Raw genomic sequence first — 25,271 nt, 5'->3', positions numbered from 1 at the left:
TTGCATGTTGTCATTATATTATGAAGCTGCTCTCTTTCTTTGTACATACTTATAATTTCTTTGACCTTAGTGAACATCGACTATCTTTAATCTAAAAGTCAAAGATTAATTTTTAGACGTATTGAAAAGGGGCTGATTTCCATTAAATTGGTTATTAGTTTCTTGTTTGATGCAAAACCGGACCCAGAAAAAAAAAAATATATATATATATATATATATATATATATATATATATATATATATATATATATACGACTAAAATATGCGACAAATTTAAGAATTATCGACAAAAAGGAAAATACTTCAAGATAACAATCCTACTACCCAAAGTTATGCTCTTCTACAGTATCCAAAACAAGGTTTTCTAATTCCACATACCAACCCAAAAAGGCCCATCTCCTCTTTTCACACCTGATACTTATAACAGAAAACATTGTCTCTCTCACAAGTTTGGACAAATTTGAGAACATAATTTTTCATCCCTTTCCAATACAGGTTTGTCGCCACTCCGCCTGTACATGCAATAAAAACCTGAGTGCCCTGCTTGTGGGGAGACGTGAAACTCTTCTGAGAGCCTTGGAATTATAAGCAACCACCGTGGACACCTTATCATGATTTCCGTGTTGCAACTCCTCTATCACCTTCTTCCATTTATTATCTTCATGTACTTCTGCAACTAGCTCTTGCCAATCCAGCCAAATAGGGATATATATATATATATATATATATATATATATATATATATATATATATATATATATCATACTCTTCAATTCTAGTTCAGACTCTTTTGGTCTAAGTAAACCCTAAATTTCCTCCCTATTAAATAGTGTCTCCAATGTTGAATGGCTAAAGCAACAGCCACTAACTCCCTCTCAGGGGCATACTTACGATAGGACCAAGGGAAGCCATGTTACCCTAAGTTTTTAATTTTAAATATTTTATATATATTTATACATTATTTTTATTAAATTATATATATATATATATATATATATATATATATATATATATATATATATATTATGTATTAAGTTATGTATATATCTTTAAAAAATAAAATAAAAACTAATTTTATAAACCTTAATTAATAAATCGATTAAGGTTTTGTATTTGATTGTAACATTTTTTTAGAGCAAACCATTAATAAAATATAAAAATAAAGAAAGAGAGATTGAGAAAACGAGATTGGAAAGTAAAGAGATTGAATAACTCATACTCACAAGATCTCCTAATCAGTATCTTAGTATGATTTATGTATGTTAGATTTATGATTATCTCATTACTATATTTCTTCTAAATTAAGTTTTTCCTAGTATGAAAACTAATTTGATTTTAGGGATTTTTTTATGAAGTTGGCACGAACCCTAATTATATTTTTTCAAATTAGTATTACCCTACATTATAAAATATTGGAATTTTATGTTTTTCACTTCATATAATAAATTATTTGAATAATCTTGAATTGGACTAGAAATTAGAATACTTATTTTGCATGAACTCAATCTATTAGAAAAATTCAAAATTGAAAAGTGTGAATTTCCGTATGAGAATGGTTTAAGTAAAAAAATAATTTTTTTAATTAATAAATTATATATAAAAAAAATATAAATTGGCATTCCTAAATTTTTGGTTCAAATTTCGCCACTGCTCCCTCTCATATGCTTGCTGACTTAGAAACATTTCTAGGGCTCAAAGCTTTGCTGAAATACGCCAGGTCTTCTATCTTGCATTAAAATTGTGCCAATTCCAACTCCTAACACATCACACTCTAACTCGAATTCCTTTTCACTCTTAAATAAAATTAACTATCATGTTAAACCTCGTATTTACCTCATAATTAAATATTTAACCCTTAAATAAAATTAATTATCATGCTAGAGACTAGAGGCTCCCCAGGTAATCAATCTATGTTAAACCTCCTAGGTAAGGGAGAAGAACTAAGACTGGCATCGGCTGAAATGGAGCTTGCCCCAGGTACGAAATGTCTGCAAGGGAAGGACATCGATCTCTCCCCTTTTGAACTTACCTAATAATTAAATATTTAATTCTTAAATAAAATTTGATTAAGTCTCGAATTTACTTAATAATTGAATTTTTCACATAATTAAAAAAATATAATTATCATATCTAGTCTCGGACTTGTTTGATTATAACTTTTTATCATCTTGAATCTCAAATTCCTTTGATAACTAAAAAAGTATATTAAAATTTAAAATTAAAAAACATATTAATCAAATCAAAGTTTTTCTAAATAGTTTGTTTTTAAAAGAATTACACAATCTTGATTTTTTATTTTGAATGAGAATACATAAAAATAAGGTTAAACATCTTGTCAGTCTCAATTAAAAATTACTTAAATACTTTTTTTTAATTGTTTTTTTTTTTTTGTCATCATCTCTTTGCATTTTTGAGGTTGCAACAATGTCACCTATATAGGGGACTTCTGAGAATTGACCTTATTAGTTGAGTGTACAAAATATTTATTCTTTTTAAATATCTGTTTCCTGTTTTTATATTGACTTTCTTATTAGTATCTTTGTTCATATTTGTATTACTGCCATGCTTTGCTTCAATATCTGCACGAGAAATTTTCTAAATGTTTTTTAGGTGTTGGGTTTGGGTAGTCTTAGTTTTGAGAATGATTCTATGTTCCTTTGCTGAAATAGTAGGTAACCCCACAGGTTTGAGAATGATTCTATGTTCCTTTGCTATAAAATCCCTTCTAAAGAGGTTTGTTGTCCTGAACCCAAAATCTTCTTCCTTGAATTCGGTTCTTCTCATATTATTCCACAGATAACAACACACAATGCTTCTTCTCTTCTCTTGATACCTCGTTAAACACCTTGAACCCTTGAGGCGTCTCTATCTTCACTATTTGTTTCTTCCAAACAATAATCATCTCCCCAAGCCAGGACATTCCTAGCACCATATCAATGTCTTCGAAATCAAACAAATAAGCATCAACAGTGAACACCCTTGCTTCTAATTCAATTGTGAGTCTTTTACAAACACCACAACTCTTCGAAATATGTCTGTCCCCGAATAGAATCTCCATGTCCTTGGTATTTTCCCACTTGCAACCCATAGCTTCAACAAGCTTTCTGAAATGAAATTATGGGAAGCCTCATTGTCCACCAAGATAAAAAATGGAAACTCACCCACCCTTCCATTGATTTTAAGGGTTTTGGATACTTCTTTACTTTCTACTCCCAAGACCTTTAAATTGAGGGCATTGCAAACACCATTTGTCTCTTCCTTTTCTTCAACAACGGATGCCTCTACTTCGGGCTCCTTTTCATCGCATGTCATTAGGATTTCATCATTTATAATGATGACTCTCAATTGCTTGATTGGACATTGGTGCATTGGTCTATAGTGCCCACTACACTTAAAGCATAACCCTTTCTTACGTATATCCAATAGATCTTGGTAAGCCAGATGTTGCACTCCTTTATCCTTATACCCATTCCATTTTTTTTTCATTATAGTCTCCCTTCATACTTGGGCCAGGCTCATTCACACCTCCACTGCCCCCAAATTGCCTTGGAGCGGGTCTACCCGAGATGTTGGATCCAAATCTATAGCTTGCTTCGCTTCCTCTTCTCCACGCGTGTCTCCATTCCACTGCCACCCCTTGTTTACTACATTCATGATTATTAGTAACAATAAAAAAATTTAACTAAATTACATAAATTGTTACTAAAGTGATTTAGTAACATTACATTACATGATTTAGTAACATTACATGTTATGTATACTCTACGTTACTAATGACTTTTAATAACATGTTGACGTATCAATTGAAACATTTACAAAAATATTACTAAATACTTTTGACAACATTTATTAAATGAAAATGCAACATTTTAAACAATATTATTAAATATTTTTAGTGATATTTTTTGTATAAAAGAGTAACACTATAAAAATGTTACTAAAAATCTTTAATGACATTTCTTTTAAATATAGAGAAATTTTCAAATTGTTACTAAAAGGTTTTAGTCATATATTTTTTTAATAAAGGTGATGTTATATGTAACGCCTCATTTAATTTAATAAACGAAATTAAAGGAAGCATCACGCTAAAATAATATCTCTGAACACACAGCCAAGTCCCAGGTGAGAGACATCACAGTATACTTCAAACGGCTTCCCAACATCGGGAATCACTAGTATCGGAGCACTGGTCAATCTCCACTTCAGCTCTTGAAAACATTCCTCACACTTATCCGTCCAAGTGAAAGGCTGATCCTTCCGTGTGAGTTGTGTCAGAGGCGCCGCTATCTTGGAGAATCCCTTTATGAATCTCCTATAGTAGCCAGCTAGACCCACAAAGCTTCTTATCTCTGTTGCAGACTTGGGACTTTCCACTTTACCATTGCCTCAACTTTTGTTGGATCCACAACTATATCTTGTGCAGATATCACATGGCCCAAAAATTGCACCTCGTCCATCTAGAATTCACACTTAGATAACTTGACATACAACTATTTCTCTCTTAGAACACCAAGCACTGACCTTAGGTGTTCGGCATGCTCCTCCTGAGTATTTAGAATAGATGAGAATGTCGTCTATGAAGACTACGACAAACTTATCTAAGAAGGGTCTGAAAATCCGGTTCATGTAGTCCATGAACACAGCCGGATCATTGGTCATACCGAAGGGCATAACCACATACTCGTAGTGTCCATACCGGGACCTGAAGGCCGTCTTTTGCACATCTTCAGCCTTTACCAAAATCTGATGGTATCCCGACCTTAGATCGATCTTCGAAAACACCAACGACCCATGCAACTGATCCATCAAATCTTCAATTCTTGGGAGGGGATACTTGTTGTTGATGGTCATCTTGTTCAGTTGCCTGTAATCCACGCATAGGCGTGACCCATCCTTCTTCTTCACCAACAACACTTGTGTTCCCCACAACGAAGTACTGGGTCAGATGAACTGCTTCTCCATCAGCTCCTCTATCTGACTCTTTAGCTCTACCAGTTCTACTAGAGCCATGCGGTATGGAGCCATCGATACCGGACCCGTTCCAGGTACTAGGTCAATTGTGAACTCGACCTCTCTATTAGGAAGCAATCCTGGCACTTCCTTCGGAAATACATCTTCAAATTCCTGCACAATCGGTATCATTAACGTCGCCTCTCCCCTTTGCACCTCTTGATGTGTGAAGATCATGAAACATTGCGCACTACCTTGTAGCTCCTTCATAAGTCCGTGAGATGATAACAACTCGGATTCCACTAAGTCGGGGAACAACAACTTCTTCTCTCGGCAATCTATAAGAATGTGATTGGCAGAGAGCCAATCCATCCCTAAGATTACCTCCAATTCTTGTAGAGGCATGAAGATTAGGTTCACTATGTACCTGCGTCCCTCTACCTCCAATAGGCCAAGCAAGAGTCCAAGCGAGAGTCTCTCACCTGAGCGAGACCCTTCAGCCTAAGCGAGGAGCTGGTCGAGGGCAGTGTGATGGTTGATCTGGAACATGAAAGGGATTGGTCATAAAGATTGATATAATGTATATATATATGCATGATAGGCCTTTCTTGATTGAATAAACTTGATTGGTCGATGGTTAGTGTGTAAATCCTTGAGATCTCTAGGTGGGATTTCAGGGTCGTGCTTCAGTGGTCGGGACGTAATCCCATGGCCCTTGTTAGTGGGTGTCCATGGTGGTGCCCCATCTATATGGTTTGGTAAGGATTCAAGGTAAGGTTACATCCTGACACTCTAAGGAGTCAGCTAGTCTCACTTAGAGCGGACTAACTCTTGTGGTGAGAGTAGCAGGAGGCCTGAAACTCATTAAGGGCTAACCTTGTGTGTGGGAGATTGATTCATTGTAACACTTGTAACACATAGCTCGGGGGTGAGCAGAGGTATCCACCACAAGTGCAAGCATCCGCTAAATCCGACCAGATTATATGTATCCGAATGAGTGGAGTCGAGTCTTAGTGTATTAGTTGAAAGTCATAACATGCTTGGGTGTTGTATGTATAGTTGACTGCGAAAGTATATCTGATTGCATGCTAAAATCTTTTGGCTCTAGGTTACCCTTTGCTTGTTTGTTTGCTTTGTATGTTGTTCTTCTACTCTTGCGATGATAATCAATTTGTTGATGGGAGCAGATGTGAGAGGTACGCGTGGTCAACAAGGGAGAGATGATTCCGCTGCATAGTCTTCTTGGGCTGGACTTCCTGTCCTTCTTGGGCTTTTCTTTAGGGCTATGGTCCATGTACTTGTCTGTCTTTTTGGCCATCGTGGTGTGCCTCGGATTGTAAGGAGTGATGTTTAAACTCCGAGACCGCACTGAGATATTATTTTAGTGTGATGCTTTCTTTAATTTCGTTTATTAAATTAAATGGGGCGTTACATTATAAAAATGTTACTAATATAAAACATCCTTTAATATAAAATATTTTAAAAATACATATAATAACCATCTCATTCAAAATTTCACTAGATTGAGAACATATGAATTTAAGTTTCCGTAAGTACATATATCTAGGAAAAAATTTACTAAAGGGAAGATGTTAACAATTGTTAGGAAGTTCTCACAAAGAGAAATCCAGCACTATAATGAACAATTTCCATACTAATTTGAAAAAACAAAAAACTGCTCTTACAAACAACAAAAGTGTTATCCCACTATAATGAGGTCATGAATTACATAACATCATATGGCTTGGTTAAGGACCAAATGTTCAAAGAAAAAAAAATAGACTGCAATTCATAAAGCAAAAATATAGTGAAATATAGTTGAAGATGGATAAGATTTCAACATCTGGCCGTAATGGATAAGAGAAATATACATCTGCAGTATAATATGAGCATAATTGAAATAGAAGGAAAAAAATAAAAGAAGTATACATTACAAAATAAATCAGATTATTATGAAAATGTTATGTTACCATTGAAGCTTCCATTGCAAGAACACTACCAAACATGACAGTTGATAAGGATGAGTCATACATTAAAACAACACATCACAAGGGAAACAAACAAAATTGCAAAAGATACCTTCAAGGCAAATATGTTCGAACCAAGCTAAGCTAAATAAATTTCTCGATGTTTTAAGAGCTGCCATAAAGTGAAAATAATTTTTTTTGTTATTCTCGATAGAAATATTAGATAAGACCAATTTATAGTTTTCATCATCCACTGTTTTTTTGTCTCAGTTCTCTTTCTAAACCATAGGCCAGGGCATCATCAACTTGAACTCCAGAAAAAAAACAGAGTAGATTCTCTTAACAGCAGCAAAATTTCCACGAAGATCTTCAAAAGTATTAACCAGTCCTTGAACCTAAAATAAGTCAGTCACTGTGATGTTTTTATTACTTGTTGAATGCGTGAGTTTAGTATGTGTTCTAAACTATACTATATCCACCAAGCATAACTTTATTAGAGAATGCAGTTACACTAATGTACTTGGACAGAAAAAGAGAGTAACACACTATAAGTAAAAGGCTAAAAATCATACTCATATATAGGTGTGAAAAAGTAATAAACTCATTTACTTGTGAGTATTAATTGTCAGAATCCATCAAATTAAATTAGCGAAAAACTTATCATAAATGCATTGTTGCACATGAACATTCTTTCAAAGCACAGAAAGCATAAATAATAGGGATAATGGAAGCAAGGAATGAATAATAATGAATTTAAGAGATAGAAGATGAAATTATGCAGAAGTGGAGAGAAAAGTGAGGCTAGCTACTATATATTTATGAGTGATGTTTTTGAAATGATGAGTTAGTATTTATGTGTGTGAAAATTGCATTTCAGCAGGAGCAATAGCAGAGTGTGTGTGAAAATCTGCAAATGCATATCCAAGAAACAACAGTCATTTAAACGAAATATTACAAAATATTACATGATTAACAATGATAAGAGATGGATTTTAAAGTATAAATTTTACCCTCAGTACATAGTATGTTATCATGTTTTCCTTCTGGCCTTCAGATGCTACAGCCTAATCATTATGAGTTAAAAGACCAACCAATTAGTCATTACTCATTCCTCCAAAGACATATCAATAAACATAACATTAGTACCTGTCAAACTTTATTTTTCCACTAACATTTTGGAGAATGTATAAATGTTGTTTCATGGTTGTAAGTATATGAAGAGAGTTCATCATGCCCTTGCAGCAGACAAATGAAACAAAATATCAAGTTAGTTCCTTAGGTAAGATCATTTAGTAAGTTCTAGAATATAATTAAGTAGATAGCAATATACTCACCTACACTATATTAGACCATTTAGTGGGTTTTCACCATCATATGAAACCTTACCTTGTTGAATCTGACTCATAGTGCATTACCATAGACCAATACTTAGACGTAGTTAAGGTTTTGATAACAAAATGAACGAAATCAATGGAATTGGAATTTACAAACCATGATATTAAATTGAAAATGGCTTAATTGAATAATAATAAAAAATAATAAAGAGGAGCGTGACGGAGGAGCGTGACGGAAGAGCTTGATGAAAGAGGTCAATGGAGGAAACATGGGTGAGAAGCAAGAGACTACATAGTAAAAATGTAGTGAAATTTAATGCAACACATATTATATTTGAAATAATAATAAAAAATAGCCACGGTTAAAAAATAGTTAACAGAAATAAAGATTTTTTTATAGTGATCTATAGTGACATTTAAAAAACATATTACGATATTATTGATAATATTTTGGTTTAATTATGCTTTTGATTCCTATTTTGGAGTTAAAATCTCAAATTGGTACCCGAATTTTTGAAATTCTCAAATTGGTCCCCTTTTTAGTTTAAAAGTCTCAAGCTTGCCCTTTCCGTTAAGTCTGGGTTGACGGCATTAGGTGTATAGTGACATGGCAAGGTTGACCAGTTCTGGAACAATGATTTGGCAGGAAAACAGTGACGTGGAATGGCAGGTGTAATTAAATGAGGTTTAGGGTAAGTTAAATTGTTAAATTAGGTTTAGGTATTTTATAATTTACGCTAGGAAATTTTTTTTTCAAAAATATGAGAATACTGAAATTAGGTTTAGAGTTTTAAAATAAGAAAGGTTGGGAAAATTTGGGGATTGTGCGTTTGGTAGAACCTTTGGAGTGCGCTCATCCGTCTGCTTCTCCATCATCATCACACATGGGTTTGTTGTGTGATTGGATTGCGCGCATTGATTTGAATCGCTGGAGCATTCGCAGGCTAGTTGATTTCCCCGTTTTGGTTCAGTGTTTTTGTTCGGTGTTGTATTTGTTCTGTTGCAAAGTGTGCTTTTTGGAAAGCAAATGTTGTTAGTTTTGTCGGTCAATAGTAGTGTATTATGGAATATTGTGCTTATTTTAGCATGGGTCTGTGTCATACCATGTGCTCCTTTATTTTTCGTTGTGGTCCCCCCTTTTGAAAGTGATATTGTGTGTTAGTGTACTTTGTATTTTAAATTTTTTTTAATGTTTGTCGATATTTGAATATTATATAGGTGTATTTTGTGAATATTATAAATGGAGGACGAAAATTTTGATGTAGTGTTCCATCACGAAGGGAAATTTGTGAATGAGGGGAAACTTATATATGATTATAGGGAAACTACAATCATGTCTTGTGACCCAGATCGCTGGAGTTATTTTGAGGTCTTAAGTATCTTGAGGGAGATGGGATATGTTAGGGGGAATGATTTGTGGTATTGTGTGGGAGGTGGTTCAGTTTTGGAGGATAGGTTAGAGCTTTTAAGTGATGATCGTAGGGCCATGCACATAGTAACCATTGCTAGGATAATTGGGGAGGTTCATCTTTTTGTGGTGCATAGGATGTATGATGAACAAGAAATAATAGAAATGTTGGAATATAATTTTGGAACAGCAGATAGTGGTGAGGTGGGCCAAGTTGGTGAGTTGGGTGGTGAAAAACAGGATGTTGTTGCTGAGTTTGTTTTGGATAATATGGTTGGAGATGAAGGTTAGTCAGAAAAAGGACCTTAGCTCCATGATTGTGTTGAGGGTGACTGTGAGTTAGATAAGGTGGGAGAGGCTGGTCCTAAACCTGTTGAACCTGAACCTGTTGAAGGTCAACTTATAAAAGGTGAACCTGTTATAGGTGAAGGTGTTGAAGGTGAACTTGTTCAAGGTGAAGCTGTTGAACCTGAACCTTTAGAAGTTGAACCTTTGTAAGCTAAACCTGATGGGGAAGATACAGTTGGTTTAGACAATGTTGGTATATGTGATAGAGTTGCTCATGTGGACAGTTGGAGTGACTCTGGACCTCATGGAAGTACTGAAGAGAGTGTTCACGATCATCATGATGAAGGATTAGTAGATGTCTCCATTGATTCGGATATGGAGCATGAAGCTCATAAATGGCAAGGTAGTGTACATGTTGAGGTGGGAAGCATTGGAAAGGAATTGGGTGGCGCATCCACCACTAACATGGGTTCTGATACAGCAAGTGAGGAGAGTGACATCCCGCCTGTGATAGAAGATAGAGGGTTATTAGATAATGAGTGGCATTCAGAGGAATTGGACAGTGATCAACCTATTTATGAAGGTGATCTTGATGAAACAGATGATGGTGAAAAGGGTTATGGGAAATTTGAAACATTTTCAATGCCCAAATCCATGAGTGAATATAAGTGGGAGGTTGGTACATATTTCGCTGAGAAGCTGGAATTTGTGGAAGCCATTAGAACCTATGCTTTGGAAAATGGGAGAAGTCTGAAAATTTTTAAAAGTGATAAAAGAAGAGTTAGAGTTAAATGTTTGGGTGCAAATGGAAAATGTCCGTGGTATGCATACTGTGGATATATGAATTCAGTCAACATGTGGCAATTGAGGAAAATCATTGACCAACACACCTGCAGTAGAGAATTTAATATTCATTTAATTAATTCTAAATGGCTAAGTAAGAGATTTGAGAAGGTTGTTAGATCTAATCCAAAAACCAAGGCTGTGGAAATTTGAGAAAAGGTTAACAGGAAATATAACATAGGTATTTCTAGGTGTATGGCCTATAGGGTCTTTTGCAGAACAATACAAGAGGTTGTATGATTATGCACATGAACTTCTTAGAACTAATCCTGGATCAACAGTGAAATTAAAGGTCAATGGGAATGAAGGTCAAGCTATGTTCCAAAGGTTTTATGCATGTTTCAAAGCATGCAAAGACAGTTTCATGTTGTGTAGACCCATAATTGGACTAGATGGATGCTTTTTAAAAGGGAAGTATGGAGGAGAGTTATTAACTATTGTTGGAAGAGATGGGAACGATTAAATGTTACCTATTGCTTATGTTGTGGTGGAGGTGGAAAATAAGGATTCTTGGACCTGGTTTTTAGAGCTCCTTATTGAGGACATAGGTGGAACACAATTGTGTACAAGATGTACTTGGATTTCAGACCAACAAAAGGTACACTGATATGTTCAATAAGCTTTTATATCTAATTTTATAAATTATCTCCCTACTAACATTTATTTTGTGTCATTCAAGCATTAGGGTCTGTTACCAGCTATTCAGGATCTACTTCTTGGAGTAGATCAAAGATTTTGTGTTAGGCACCTTTATGCCAATTTTAGGAAAAAATTCCCAGGTAAAAATTTGAAGTGATTGATGTGGAAGGCAGCTACTTGCACACATCCAGAAGGCTGGGAGCAAGAAATGAGGAACATCAAAGATGTGAACGAAGATTCCTTCAAATACTTGTTGGCAATTCCACCAAGGTATGTTTTGAACACTATCATTGTCTGTTCTTGTGGTTAACAATTGGGATAGTAATAATGTCATTATTGTGGAGCAGGTTTTGGTCACGATCTAGATTCACAACAACTGCCCAATATGGTACATTGGTTAACAATATTTTTGAAGCATTTAATAGTGTCTTAGTGGAATCTAGGGGCAAGCCAATAATCACAATGTTGGAGGAAATAAGACTATACATGATGCACGGGTGGGCTAAGAACAGAAAGAAAGTTGCATCATATGAAGGGAACATCTGTCCCAAAATCCTGACAAGATATAACTTGGAAGAACATTTGACAAGGCATTGGATTCCTAGGTAAATTTGCTCTTGCTATAGTTCGCTTTTCATTGTAAAAACAAGTTTTGTATAACTACTACGCCAAAATTGTCAATAGACAACGGCTTTTTTATTAATAGATAGCGCTTTTCTAGCGTTGTCTATTGGAGCGGTGTCTATCAATAGATAGCGCTTGTAAAAAACCGTTGTCTAATGACACCTTATACACAACGCTTGTTTAGACAAGTGATATCTATATAATTTCCAACAGATAACGCTTTCTACAAAAAGTGTTATCTATCGGGGCTCTTATAGACAACACTTGACTCAACAAGCGCTATCTATAAGAGCACTTTTCCATTAATAGATAGCGCTTTATTAATGGGAGGCGTTTTTAAATTCATCAATAGATGGTGTTTTTTGAAACAAGCCCTGTGTATTGGTTTGATTTTTTTTAATAATTATTTAACTTTTTGTTTATTCCTTCTCATTATAATGTTACCTGTAGAAAAAATTTATTACAACTATAACAACTAATAAAAAACTAACCAAATGTGATTCAGATTATAGAGTAACTAAAATGAAGCAGAATTGAAAATTCTCACATAGTTACACAAAATGTAATGAAATTTATATATTTAAAAAAAAGTATGAAATTAGTACATGAAAAAATAAGGAAGAGCTAAAATTTTTGGTTCTCATCCATCATATCCCATTTTTGGCAGATTGTGGGGCCAAAATACTTCATACAAAACATTGTTCCTAACCTCCCCTATTTAGGTATAAGGCAATATACAACTAAACTATAAACATTTACTAATGAGATAAAAACACCAATCTTCCCTCACTTCAATGATTTGATTGTCAGAATATTGTTGACATCTGCAACTAGGAAAATACTACAACAAACAAAAATAAAATTACATTAGTCAATCAAAATCCTACTATAAATGAATTATATATACAATCAAAATAACTTACATCTATTGGAATTGTCCCTACTTCACAATATGTGACAATTTCTTTCATATAACAACAAATGTAATACCCACAATCATGACCGTTGGATTGTTTTGGACACTAGAAAACCAAAATAAGAAAACATCTATATAATTGGTATTAACCTTTAAATAAAACATGATTTGATCTTCAAATACACAATTGTAATCTACCTTAATTGGTGTCCACTTGATATTGCTTAACTTAGACTTTGAAACTTTAGATCCTCTTTGAGCTCGGTAGGTTTCTATAATCCTAGTTAATAAATAAAAATAAAGCATATGTAAGTATAAAAATATACAACTAAAACTATATATATATATATATGTGTGTGTGTGTGTGTGTGTGTGTGTGTGTGAATCACATAAAGGAAATTCTTACATGTCAAACAACTTCTTCAAATCTTGCCTCATATTAATGTCCTTCGCCAATGGGTCAAGATAATAAATTATCTCCATTTTAAGATTGATTTCGATCAAGATCCAATGTTGGCTAAAATTGGAAATGAATCAACAAAATTAGATTTTATGCATCTAACTTTGAAAATAGAACATTATTGATAAAGTTGGGAAAGAAGATATTACCCTGTATTGATAGGTGCAAGAACAAACTTATCAATCACCCCATTATTAAGAAATATACTCACTATTTTTTGCATTCTCTCTTTCATTGGCAATTCATTTGTTGTTATTTGGGGTGATAAAAAGAAGAATTCCTTATAAATTTGGCTTAATGAATGTTTGATATAGGTACCTTAAAAAAGGAATATATAAGAATTAAAAGTTAGTAAAATCATAAGCTACTAATCAAAGATTAAAGTAAATGACAAAAAGTAGTATGTTGTACCCAATATATATAGAAATTGTAGTTGCACCAAGCCATGCATAGTCAATAACTTCTTCAATAATTTCTGCATTAACGATTTCTTTATGTTCATCTAGTCCAAATATGTCTTTCTCTATTTCTATTGGGGAAAATGACTCTGTAGGCTTTAATTTCATGTATGAAGAGAGGTAGTTGCACCATTGAGGAAGATTGGGATGAATCACTTTACGAGGAGTATGTTGAATGGCCATTTTACCTTGACATTTTCTTTTAGGTTCGACAGATTCATTTGTATTATTAATCCTTTTCTTTTCAGATAGAGTGGAATCCTAAAACATCATCAATTAAACAAGTTAAGTAATATATAAAATATTTTCATAAATAATTATGAATTAATATAGTTGTATAAACATACCAGATCAACAACCTGTAAGAGATTGATTGGCCATGCCACAAATGTACCTATTGCTTGTCCTATTGTCATTATGTCATCATCAACATTAGGTATAAGCAAAGATACATTTGGCTCAATAGCAATATCTACACTAACTTTTACATGTCCATTAGGTAGAGATCTACCATGTAGTGTATCACCTTTAACATTATGCAATTTCCCATGGGCAACCAAGCAAAGTAATGGCGATGATACAAACAATTTACAACTTGATACCCCTTACATTATAAAATATAATTATAAGATATAATGTTTAAAGTGAGCAAATGTAGAGAGTTATTGCAAATTTAAGGTAAAAAAGTTAGGCTAATGTAGAAAAGTTAGTTACCTCAGGAAAACTATTTGATGAAATTGTGCAACTCCCTTGGCCACTATTGACACCAATATCATGTTCTTCTATATTATTTGATGTGTCCTTTTTTTGAAGTGAATTAATCTCATTCTCTATCCGAGCCATCCTTTGAACCATGTCTTTCATTTGAGTAGTTAATGTATCATGCTCTTGTTGTGTATAATGCTTTCTAGGAAAAAAATATTTGTGAGTGACTCCAAATCTTGTTGCCCTAACACGACATGGATACTCTGGGACACATAAAGCTTAAGCAAGAATGTCTGAGCGAGCATTACTGATCTCTTCTGGTTGTATAGTTTGTGACAATATCACCTATAATAAACAATAATATAACATATCACACTTATTGTCACATGACACACAAATATAATATGAAAAGATATGACTTACACATTTGTCCCAAACTTGTTGAACTTCTTCATTTTCAATTTCTCCGGCCTTGTTCACACGAGCATGCTTCCATAATTCTTGACGAGGAATGTTACTAACATTTGACCCCAATTCCTTTATCTAAATTTTGTGAAATATAATCAACCTAGTTACAAATCAACTTTAGCAAATTCTATATTATTTATTTATTTATATATTGACTTACCATTTGTTGTTCTAGGCGTGCATATTCCTTACGCGAGCCTCTATTAGGGTACTTAGAGTGTGATGCTCTTTCCTTATTTTTTAGGCTTTTTTCCTATATAGAAAGATAGTAAACAAATCATATGTACATGAATCAAAAAGATAAATATATTGCATCTAGATATTATACATTACCTGGAAACTTGTATCCATACGTTTTGCAACAAACTCTCTCCAAATATCCTCACTAATCATTGATGCATAATTCTCAGGTGGTTGAGTAGGAGGATTCTCTATATAATTTCCATTCTCATCCTTTAGATAATTATTGGCCAAGTTAGTTCTAAAATTCCTAAGCAACTTACCTGCCTCCTTAAATACATAATTCTTTCGAGATGTATCAAGATTAAAAGTTAGCTGTAAGAAAAAAAAAATAGCATAAAGAACTTTTTTAACCATAACACATACTTTAAAATAAGTAAGTATAGTGTATTTTACTTGTATATCATTCCAAATAATGTCCTTATAGGAACTCAAAGTTGATTCTTTCCAATTATCAAACGTTATAGGAACATTAGAACGAACAATGGATCCAAGATAACTAATGAAATTTGTGCCACCAGGTTCAATTGGTTGACCTTTTGCATTCCATGAAACCTAATTAATGACATGAATAAGTACATATTATAATTTTCTTGAAAGTAGCATATCTAAAATATGAAAGGATCAAATAGGTAGATTACATCTAATTTTTTTCCTTCACTTCTAGCACGAATAATTTTCTTCATTATCACTACACCTTTCTTCCATTTTGCTTCCTCCAGAGGAAGATTATCATCTTCACTAGGAGATGCCATTTACCTATAATAAAAGGGTTTCACAAAATAAAAAGGTTAACATCTGGAAAAAGTGAAAAACGTACAAATATAAAGTTATAAATGCAACATAAGAAAAATAAAAACATGTGTAAACTAACCTTTTCTTCTTTGTTTTCAACTTTAAATGCTTAGGTTTCTTATTGATACAAAATGATGGATTTATCCAAATCCCTTCCTCATGGTCATCTCTCTTATACAAGATATCATGTCTTATTGAATCATCATCATACGACATGTTATACAAAGGATCATCCTCAATATTTGTATTTTCATCCTCTATATCTTCATTGTGATGATCATTTATTTTATTAGTCAACAACACAATTGACCAATTTTCTTCAATAGTATCAATGACATAAAATATTTGTTGCGCTTGTAATGCTAAAATAAATGGCTCATCTTTGTACCCCACTTTATTAAAATTCACAAGCATAAACCCTGCCACATCTTGTCGAACTCCATTATTGTTATCAACCCACCTGCAACCAAATATGGGAATTCAAAATGTTTTGTAATCCAACTCCCATATATGTTCAATTACCCCAAAATATGACATATTTCCATATATAGGAGTTTTATCTTTAGCACTTGAGATATGCATAGATTCAGCCACCAAAGTTACACCACTATTTTGCATTGTACTTTGATTATCTCGTTCTTTGGTATAAAATGTGTACCCATTAATCATATAAGCAGTGTAAGAGAAGACTTGAAAAGTTAGGCCATTTGATAACCATCTCAATCTGTCGGAAATATTAGAGGATTTCACATTTAGCTCTACAAAAATGTGGCTTTTCAGCCATTGTATAAAAGTTGCATTGTGTTCTCTACTTATCCAATTGTCAGTCCTAGTTGGATTTAATCTTTTTAGCATGGTTTTGTGTCTCTTAACATATGGTTCAACTTCTTCGTCATTGTGTAAAATATACAATTGAGCTTGTTCCCAATCTTTCCTCAATATGGTCACTATGGTATTTCCAGTAATCCCTTCTCATGTGGTTCTCGCTAAGTGTCTAGACTTTGGAAGTCCTATTGATTCAACATTAGAGAGGTAATCAGTACAAAACTCAATAGCTTCTTCAAGTATATATCGTTCCACTATACATCCTTCTGGTCGACTTCGGTTTTTGACATAACCCTTCAATATCTTCATATAACGCTCCATTGGGTACATCCATCTCATATATGTTGGTCCACAATATTGTGTCTCTTTAACTAAATGAATGGTAAGATGAACCATTATGTCAAAGAAAGAAGGTGCGAAAAACATTTCAAGCTCACACAAAGTTACAATAATTTCTCTATCTAGTGCTTGCAATTTTCCAACATCGATCACTTTGCTACAAATGGCTCTAAAGAAATAGCATAATTTTGTTATGGTCCATCTTACCTTTTTAGGCAAAATGGAACGTATGCCTATCAGTAGCAAATGCTCCATCAGAATATGACAGTCATGAGACTTTAACCCTTTCAATTTTAGATCTTTCATAGATACTAGGCTTCTGATGTTTGATGAGTACCCTTCTGGAACTTTAACTCCTTGCAAAAACTTACAAAACATAATTTTCTCCTTTATAGAAAGAGTATGAGCTGCCGCTGGTAGATATTGACGTTTACCTTTCTTTATTGGTGCCAATTATGTTCTAATTCCCATATCAAGTAGGTCTAACCTTGCATTGATGCCATCCTTAGACTTTCCAGGAACATTCAACAATGTACCTATTAATTACACTATCAAATACATTTTTTTTCAATATGCATCACATCAAGGAAATGTCTAACATACAAGGACTTCCAATATGGCAATTCAAAAAAGATTGACTTTTTCTTCCACCCATGTGTGACTAAATTCGTTGCAAAAGTTTTACCAAATTTGTTGTTTATATCCTTTACTTTATGATAAACCTTATCACCAAACAACAATCCTGGAGGTCTACGCTCTTCTATTCGTCCATTAAACGCTTTTCTCCACCCTCAATAATGATGTTGTGAAGGTAAAAATCTACGATGACCAAGAAAAACATTTTTCTTACCATGTTCCAATCGCACCCAATCTATATTATCTTCACATATAGGGCATGCACATTTCCCTTTGATACTATATCCAGATAGATTACCATATGCTGGAAAATCATTAATTGTGCCAAACAACATTGCACTTAGCTGGAAAGTTTCTTCCATATATCCATCATACACCTGTACACCTTCATTCCACATATCCTTCAAGTCTTCAATCAAAGGTGCCAAGTATATGTCTATGTCATTCTCTGGTTGTTTTGGACCTGAAATTAACATGGACAACATCATGAACTTCCTTTTCATGTATAACCATGGAGGTAAGTTATATATAATCATAACCACAGGCCACATGCTATGCGAGTTGCTCTGCATACCATGCGGATTAATTCCATCAGTAGACAAAGCAAGACGTAGGTTTCTTGGTTCTTTCCCAAAATTAGGGTAATCATGGTCAACTTTTGCCCATTGAGGAGAATCTGCAGGGTGTCGAAGCTTCCCATCACATATCCTTTCCTCCGCATGCCATCTTAAGTTCTTTGCGTCTTGTGCATTATGATGCATGCGCCTAAATCTTGGTATTATAGGAAAATACCATACCACTTTCATTGGTGCTGAATTTTTCTTATAGCGCAAGGCTCCACATTTAAGACATTTATCTAATGGTGCATATTCATTTCGAAAAAGAATGCAATCATTTGGACAAGCATGAATCTTCTCGTAGCTCATCCCAATAGAGCTTAACATTTTTTTAGCGTCATACATTCGATAAGGAAGCACATTATCTTGTGGTAGCATATCTTTCAAAAGTGATAGTAATTTTGTAAAGCTCTTATCAGACCATCCATTTCCTGCTTTCAAATTGAATAATTTTAACACTGCTGATAGTCTTGTGAAACTAGTACAACCATTATACAATGGTGTCTTTGCATCTGTTGCCAACCTATCAAACATCTGAGGACAATCTCGCATATCCTCTTCGATAACGTTTGCAATCTCCTCAATGTATAACTCATAAGTTGTGTCAATATCTTTTGGTGCATAACTTGTACTATCATGCTCGTTATGTGCTATATCATTATTTTGATTTTCACCATGTTTAGTCCAACATGAATAACTTTTATCAATTTCGTTGCATACTAAATGCTCTGCTAACTCATCTACGTTCACTACTCTTGAATGACAACACTTCAAGCAAGGACAAATGATTCTATTAGGGTTTTTTGCATGTTCAACAACAAATCTACAAAAATCTTTGACCTTATCTTCATATTCTTTTGATAATCGACTGGCAAACATCCATTTCTAGTCCATATTTTCTTGATCTATCATGTTAGTTACTATAATATTAGGTATATAAAGGTCAAGATACAATATAATAATATGACTCTTATTCCTAATCTAATAATTGTAGTTTCTAAAAAAGAGAGCTAAGGAAAATTCATATGCATACATATATTCCTTAAACTAACACCATTTACAATAAGAAGCTATAGCATAATATTCATGTTACCTCAATTTTGAAGACACTGTGATTTGTGTGTACCAAAGTCAACAACTACAAATTTAAAACAATAATAAGAATACAATTAGTAAAAATGAAAAACGGAAGATAATACTTTCTTTTCGTATGTTTAGAATGTTTAAGCATTTGGTCAAATTATATTTTTAAATACACTATCCATATAGTATTTACAACTAATAACTCACACATGAAAAAACAACACATTAACGGAAGAAATTTTAGTTTAAATATATATTAGTGTTGAATACATTTTAGTTTAAATATATATTAGTATTTAAGACATTTTAGTTTAAATATATATTAGTACTTTAGTTAATTTTAAAAGTAACCTTTTATTATTTTAATTAGTTTATTTTATTATTTTAATTAGTCTTTTAAAATACAATTAAATTTAAAAGTAAAGTGTTCTTTTATAAATATAAGAAGTAATACTTTAAATTTAATGATGTAATTAGTATTTTATGTGGCTATAATTGCAAATAAAGCACATGGTTGGATTGTGTCACAACTTAACTATCTCCGCTTTCCACTGACAACTAACAACTTAAAACATATTTATGTACTACTTGAATATTACCATAGAAATTTGGAACCATTTTTGCCACATTCCTTTTACAGATTTCCTAAAAATGAAATGAAACTTTAAAATGGGAGAAAATAAAATTAAAAGTAAATTAAGAAAAGAATTAAGAAAGAAGATGAATAATTTATTCAATCAAAAGTTAAACTAAATGCATGATTAAAACAAGAATGGATAGGTGCCTAAATGAATGAATTTTCTTCACGGATAGAATGCACCTACCACTAATTCATATGCATGAGAGTAGCCCAATTTCTACTGGAGAACTGAATTCACATGTTAAGCATCCCATCATGAATGGAATAAATTTGAAGTGCTGTCATGCAATTATGAATGCAATAAAATTATGTGCACCCATTGGAATTCCTTTGAGATTAATTTCTTGATGAAACTGATATAAAATTCAGAATGAATGTGTAAACATGAGTTTAATATACTGGACCAAATTTAGACTTAACTACAATGCCAACCTACCTAATCCAATTCATATCAAGACATAATACAAGAGCCAAGACGAATTCGGGATTCAAATCACAACAACAAACCAATTCAACTCATCCACTTTTAGATACAATGCTAAAGCTTGATATGCCATGTATATGAATTAAGTGGTATGCATAGAAAGCTCTAAAATAGAAACTCACAGAGGTTAAACTGCATAAACTTATCAAACTACTTGAAATATGGTGGTGAGGATGCAAAATGTGAGTGCAGATTAAATAGCATGGATGGATTATGAATGTAAATATTAAAATGAATTTAAGTACTGTGTGACAATAGATGAAATTATAGCAAAGTGCTACGTGATAAAATGCAGAATATTAATTTCACCAGGAATGTCGCGTGAAATTATAGCAGAGAGTGTATATAACATATAGCAATAACAATTAAACACATGACAACAACAAAATACCAAATTAAACTCACTATGCATTATTAGATTTGTTGTGATAAAGTGCTACTACATGACAAGAAAATCAAAGTCCAAATTTTATATGCTAGCAGAGAATCAAATTTTGGCAGCAGAGAAATAATTAAATTGAGAACCATATTTATGCATCAACATGATAAATGGAATGCTAAATGATGGAAGAAAAATGAAAAGATGAATTAAACTAATTGAGAAGAAGATTAACCTAGATGTAGTGCTAAGCTAAATAAGAAAATGCTTGGAATGTCATGATAGTATTCAATTAGTGCAAGATAGTGGCAAATAACACAAGATAATAGTGAATTTATCACATTACAGCAGCAGAGCACACCCCCATTAATTCATACCAGACCGTAGCATATGCAAAATGAGTTCAAAACAATTTATATGTAATTAAATAAACATTCCAACGCCTAAATGAATAAATTTTTTTCACGGATAGAATGCACCTCCCACTAATTCATATGCATGAAAGTAATCCAATCTATGCTGCAAAACTGTATTCATATGTTAAGCATCCCACCGTGAATGGAATAAACTTTAAGTGCTATCATGCAATTATAAATGTAATAAAATTATGTGCACCCATTGAAATTCCTATGAGATAAATCTCTTGATCAAACTAATATGAAAATCACAATATGGTGTGAACATGAGTTTAATCAACTCATCCACTTCTAGATGCAATGCCAAAGCTTGATATACGATGTATGACTTAAGTGGATATGCATAGAAAGCTCTAAAAAGGAAACTCGTTTTGGTTAAACTGCATAAAGTTCCTAAACTACTTGAAATATGGTGGTGTGGATCTAGAATGTGAGTGCAGATCAAATAGCATGGATAAACTATGAATATGAATATTAAAATGAACCTAAGTACTCTCAAATAAAGATGGATGCATTGATTTGAATATATATTTGATTTCATATAATTAAGCTTTCACCTTTCTTATACACTAATCATGAGAGTACGATCATATAATTACTTTTCTTTTCCCCCTTCTCTGATCATAATGAGTCCCCCAAGAATGGTTATTCGTTCCTCTCATTCTTCCTTCTAATTTTTATGCTTTTCTTCCAATTTATGCCCTAAATTACAAAGTTTGGTATCCAAGTTTTTTTTCCAACGACAACAGTGGCCAAAATAGATGAAAAGGAACAAAGAATGAACAAAATAAGAGGTAGAAGGAGAAAAATAAGAGAGTTTGGTACTCACTGCAGTGGTTGTTGGTCGTCGTCGTCTGTTCGCTGCCAGAATATGAGAGAAGTCGTCCGCCGCTGCAAAAATTGATGGAGAGCGCCCACTCGCTGTCGCAACACGGAATACTTTCCTAAACCCTTAATCGACAACACCTGCTTGAAGAATGAAAGCTATTGTGGTTGGAAAGGGCTATGTTCTTGTGGTTGGAGAACGCAAATGCTACTAGAGTTGGAGCCGCGGGTGCTGCTGCGTAAGGGTTGTAGAAGAGAAAACACGAAGTTATTGCGCGGGGGAATATTTTCTTTAATACATATGATGCGTGAGGGTTGTAGAAGAGAAAACGTGAAGTTTATGGCACGGGGGGAAATTTTCTTTAATACATATACGCGCTATTATACTTAAGCACTCTCTATTTTGAATACATAGACTACGTTTTTTTATTTAAATGCTTTCTGTTTGATCTATTTAAAATATTTAATTTTATTTTTAAAATAATTACATATAAATAGCGTTTATTTGAAAAAGCCCTATTTATGGGTACCCATTTAGACAACATTTATCTAATAAAGCGTCGTCTAATGTTCCATATTTTCATTTATAGCGCTTAATTAAATAAGCGTTGTCTAAAGTGCGTTGTCTATTGTTAAATTTGACGTAGTTATCAGCAGATAAAATTTTTGAGGTGAGGCTTGCATCACATGTTGGGGAGAAGTTTGTGGTCAATATCGATGAAGCATCATGCACATGCAGGAAGTGAAGCATCATTGGGATACCATGCTGTCATGCCCTAGCAGCCATGAGGTTTCTAAATATAAATGGAGAAGATTTCATCTTCAGTTGGTACAAGAAGTCCACGCATGAAGAGAGACATATGCATCCTACATATAACCCAATCAATGGCCAAAGGGTGTGGGAGGTTACACCATATCCAGATATTTAGCCTCCTCCAAAAATATCATTACCAGGCAGACCAAAAAAAAAAAGGAGATTGCAAGAATGGGAGCTAAGAAAAGATGACACACAAATGACAAAAGCAGGGTTATGCAAGAGGTGTCGTATATGTAGGGAACTTGGCCATAACAGGAGACATTGCCCTCAGGCACCTACTCAGCCATCCCAGCCACAATCACAGGAAGCAACCCTTACAGCTCAACCTACTACTCAGCCATCCCAGCCACCATCACAAGAACCAACCCCTGCAGCTCAACCTATTACTCAGCCATCCCAACCACCATCACAGCAACCAACCCCTGCAACTCAACCTATTACTCAACCATCCCAGCAACCATCACAATAACTAACCCCTGCAGCTCAACCACCTACTCAGCCATCCCAGCCACCATCACAATAACCAACCCCTGCACCCCAGGCTTCTACACAGTCAACCCTTGCACCATCCCACCCACATTCACAAGTTGCACAACCTTCTACTACAGCACCAAGGGCTTCTTCTCAACATTCTCAACAAGGAACACGTAGGCGTGGAAGACCAATGATGAGGCCAAAACTCAATGCAAGGAGGGGACACATATGGAAACCATGACTACATGTGCTTTCCTTATTATAAACTTTTGTAGCTTTGGTCTGTAATTACCTTTTTGAAAGACAATTTAGGTACGATGGGGGTTAATTTTTTGTCCATTTCAGTTATGTAGTACTAGTCCACTTCCTTCACACATGTTAAACATTTACTGGCAAAACACGTTAATTATATATCAAAATTTGTTTTGATGTCCAATTTTCATGTCCTGGTCTAAATTAATTTCAACTTTTGCATATGGAATTTATGTTTCAGTACAGGTGCATTAAAGGTGTGGTGCCAAATTTTGTAAAACAGTTACTGATATCATTCATTAACTTTTTAATCCTTACATAAACAAAACAATCTACTACATTAAAGGTCAGTTTCAATAAGATACAACGAAATCTACCCATGCACACTATAATAACACCTTTGGCAGGTCACACAGTCATTCTAATTCAACAACAAAAACACACTAATCATGTTCACTACAACGTAAACACAAAACACATTAATCAACACCTTAATCCTTTTTTCTAACGAATTAATACATATTTTGATATCAGCAATTACTTCTTAGGACATCACGTAACTTCTTGTCATTTCTTGGGAATTGAAACTGCCACCAACAACATGTTCTTCAATCTTCACATTGCCACCAACCTTTTGTTCATTCTTCACATACCCACAACATTTATCTTCAATCACAATCGTGCTTGCAGAACCCCCTTCTCCGATCCTATACTGATCAAATCAGCTGAAGTAATTACACCCACCACACTCTTCACTTCCACTCTGATGCAAATATACCATTAACATCTATTTTTATCAGAAAACACAAAAAATTACACAAAAACAATACAGAAATTACAAATAACATTACCTTGAAGTTTGGACAGCCCCAAAATCTTTTTCCTTTGTTCTTGGCTGTTTTCGTAGTTCTCAACACAACCTTATCACCACAATAACAACTTGGTGTGATATTGACGCTTCTACACCCACTTGCACTGCAAAAATTGACGCTACTATTTTGCTTTCCTCCAAGATTTAAACTTGAACAGGACCCACAAGACCCACAATTGGCTGGATTCATCAGAGAAGATAGGAGAAGATGACAATAAAATTAGGGATTCTAGATCCAACGCTGTTGTTGGCTTAAATAAATAAATGTTTGCACGTCATTCCACCTGTAATTGACACATTTCAGTAACAAAAATCCACCTCAGCAACCACAAACGATGTTTAGCCAGACTTAACGGAAAAGGCAAACTTGAGACTTTTAAACTAAAAAGGGGATCAATTTGAGAATTTCAAAAATTCGGGTACCAATTTGAAATTTTAACTCCAAAATGGGAACCAAACGCATAATTAAACCTAATATTTTTTATAGTAACCTTTTTAAGAAAATATAACTATATTAT

The 25,271-nt window shown here is 33.8% G+C and overlaps 2 protein-coding genes and 1 pseudogene across 2 annotated transcripts; all 3 read right to left on the bottom strand.

The window, feature by feature from the left end:
* Positions 1–12,798: 12,798 nt before the first annotated feature.
* LOC146886204 (uncharacterized) lies at positions 12,799–13,664 on the bottom strand. Its single transcript, XM_085673616.1, has 5 exons — positions 13,579–13,664; positions 13,376–13,486; positions 13,168–13,249; positions 12,977–13,075; positions 12,799–12,894 (listed from the first exon to the last, which is right to left on the bottom strand). The coding sequence occupies exons 1-5, from the start codon at positions 13,662–13,664 to the stop codon at positions 12,799–12,801; spliced, it is 474 nt and encodes a 157-aa protein (XP_085529742.1).
* Positions 13,665–14,871: 1,207 nt separating this feature from the next.
* Positions 14,872–16,055, bottom strand: LOC146886203 (uncharacterized). The gene is made up of 6 exons (XM_085673336.1): positions 15,942–16,055; positions 15,697–15,855; positions 15,394–15,615; positions 15,221–15,313; positions 15,016–15,135; positions 14,872–14,937 (listed from the first exon to the last, which is right to left on the bottom strand). The coding sequence occupies exons 1-6, from the start codon at positions 16,053–16,055 to the stop codon at positions 14,872–14,874; spliced, it is 774 nt and encodes a 257-aa protein (XP_085529462.1).
* LOC146886202 (uncharacterized) lies at positions 16,056–19,395 on the bottom strand (annotated as a pseudogene).
* Positions 19,396–25,271: the final 5,876 nt, after the last annotated feature.

Source organism: Vigna unguiculata, chromosome 5, assembly GCF_037176805.1.
Source record: "Vigna unguiculata cultivar grain cowpea cultivar isolate G323 ecotype 2 chromosome 5, ASM3717680v1, whole genome shotgun sequence".
In the NCBI taxonomy this organism is placed as follows: Eukaryota; Viridiplantae; Streptophyta; class Magnoliopsida; order Fabales; family Fabaceae; genus Vigna; species Vigna unguiculata.
The sequence above is the reverse complement of the archived record's forward strand: the minus strand, read 5'-3'. Positions and strand labels throughout refer to the sequence as shown.

What these genes read in the sequence shown, in the direction of transcription:
- LOC146886204 (XM_085673616.1), bottom strand. Translation starts at nt 13,664, where the DNA reads ATGAAAGAGAGAATGCAAAAAATAGTGAGTATATTTCTTAATAATGGG. An exon ending in CTTGCACCTATCAATACAGG is followed by an intron (nt 13,487 to 13,578) that starts GTAATATCTTCT and finishes TTCCAATTTTAG; the next exon opens with CCAACATTGGATCTTGATCG. An exon ending in TCAAGTGGACACCAATTAAG is followed by an intron (nt 13,076 to 13,167) that starts GTAGATTACAAT and finishes TTGGTTTTCTAG; the next exon opens with TGTCCAAAACAATCCAACGG.
- LOC146886203 (XM_085673336.1), bottom strand. Translation starts at nt 16,055, where the DNA reads ATGGCATCTCCTAGTGAAGATGATAATCTTCCTCTGGAGGAAGCAAAA. An exon ending in GTGAAGGAAAAAAATTAGAT is followed by an intron (nt 15,856 to 15,941) that starts GTAATCTACCTA and finishes GTCATTAATTAG; the next exon opens with GTTTCATGGAATGCAAAAGG. An exon ending in TTATTTGGAATGATATACAA is followed by an intron (nt 15,616 to 15,696) that starts GTAAAATACACT and finishes TTTTTCTTACAG; the next exon opens with CTAACTTTTAATCTTGATAC.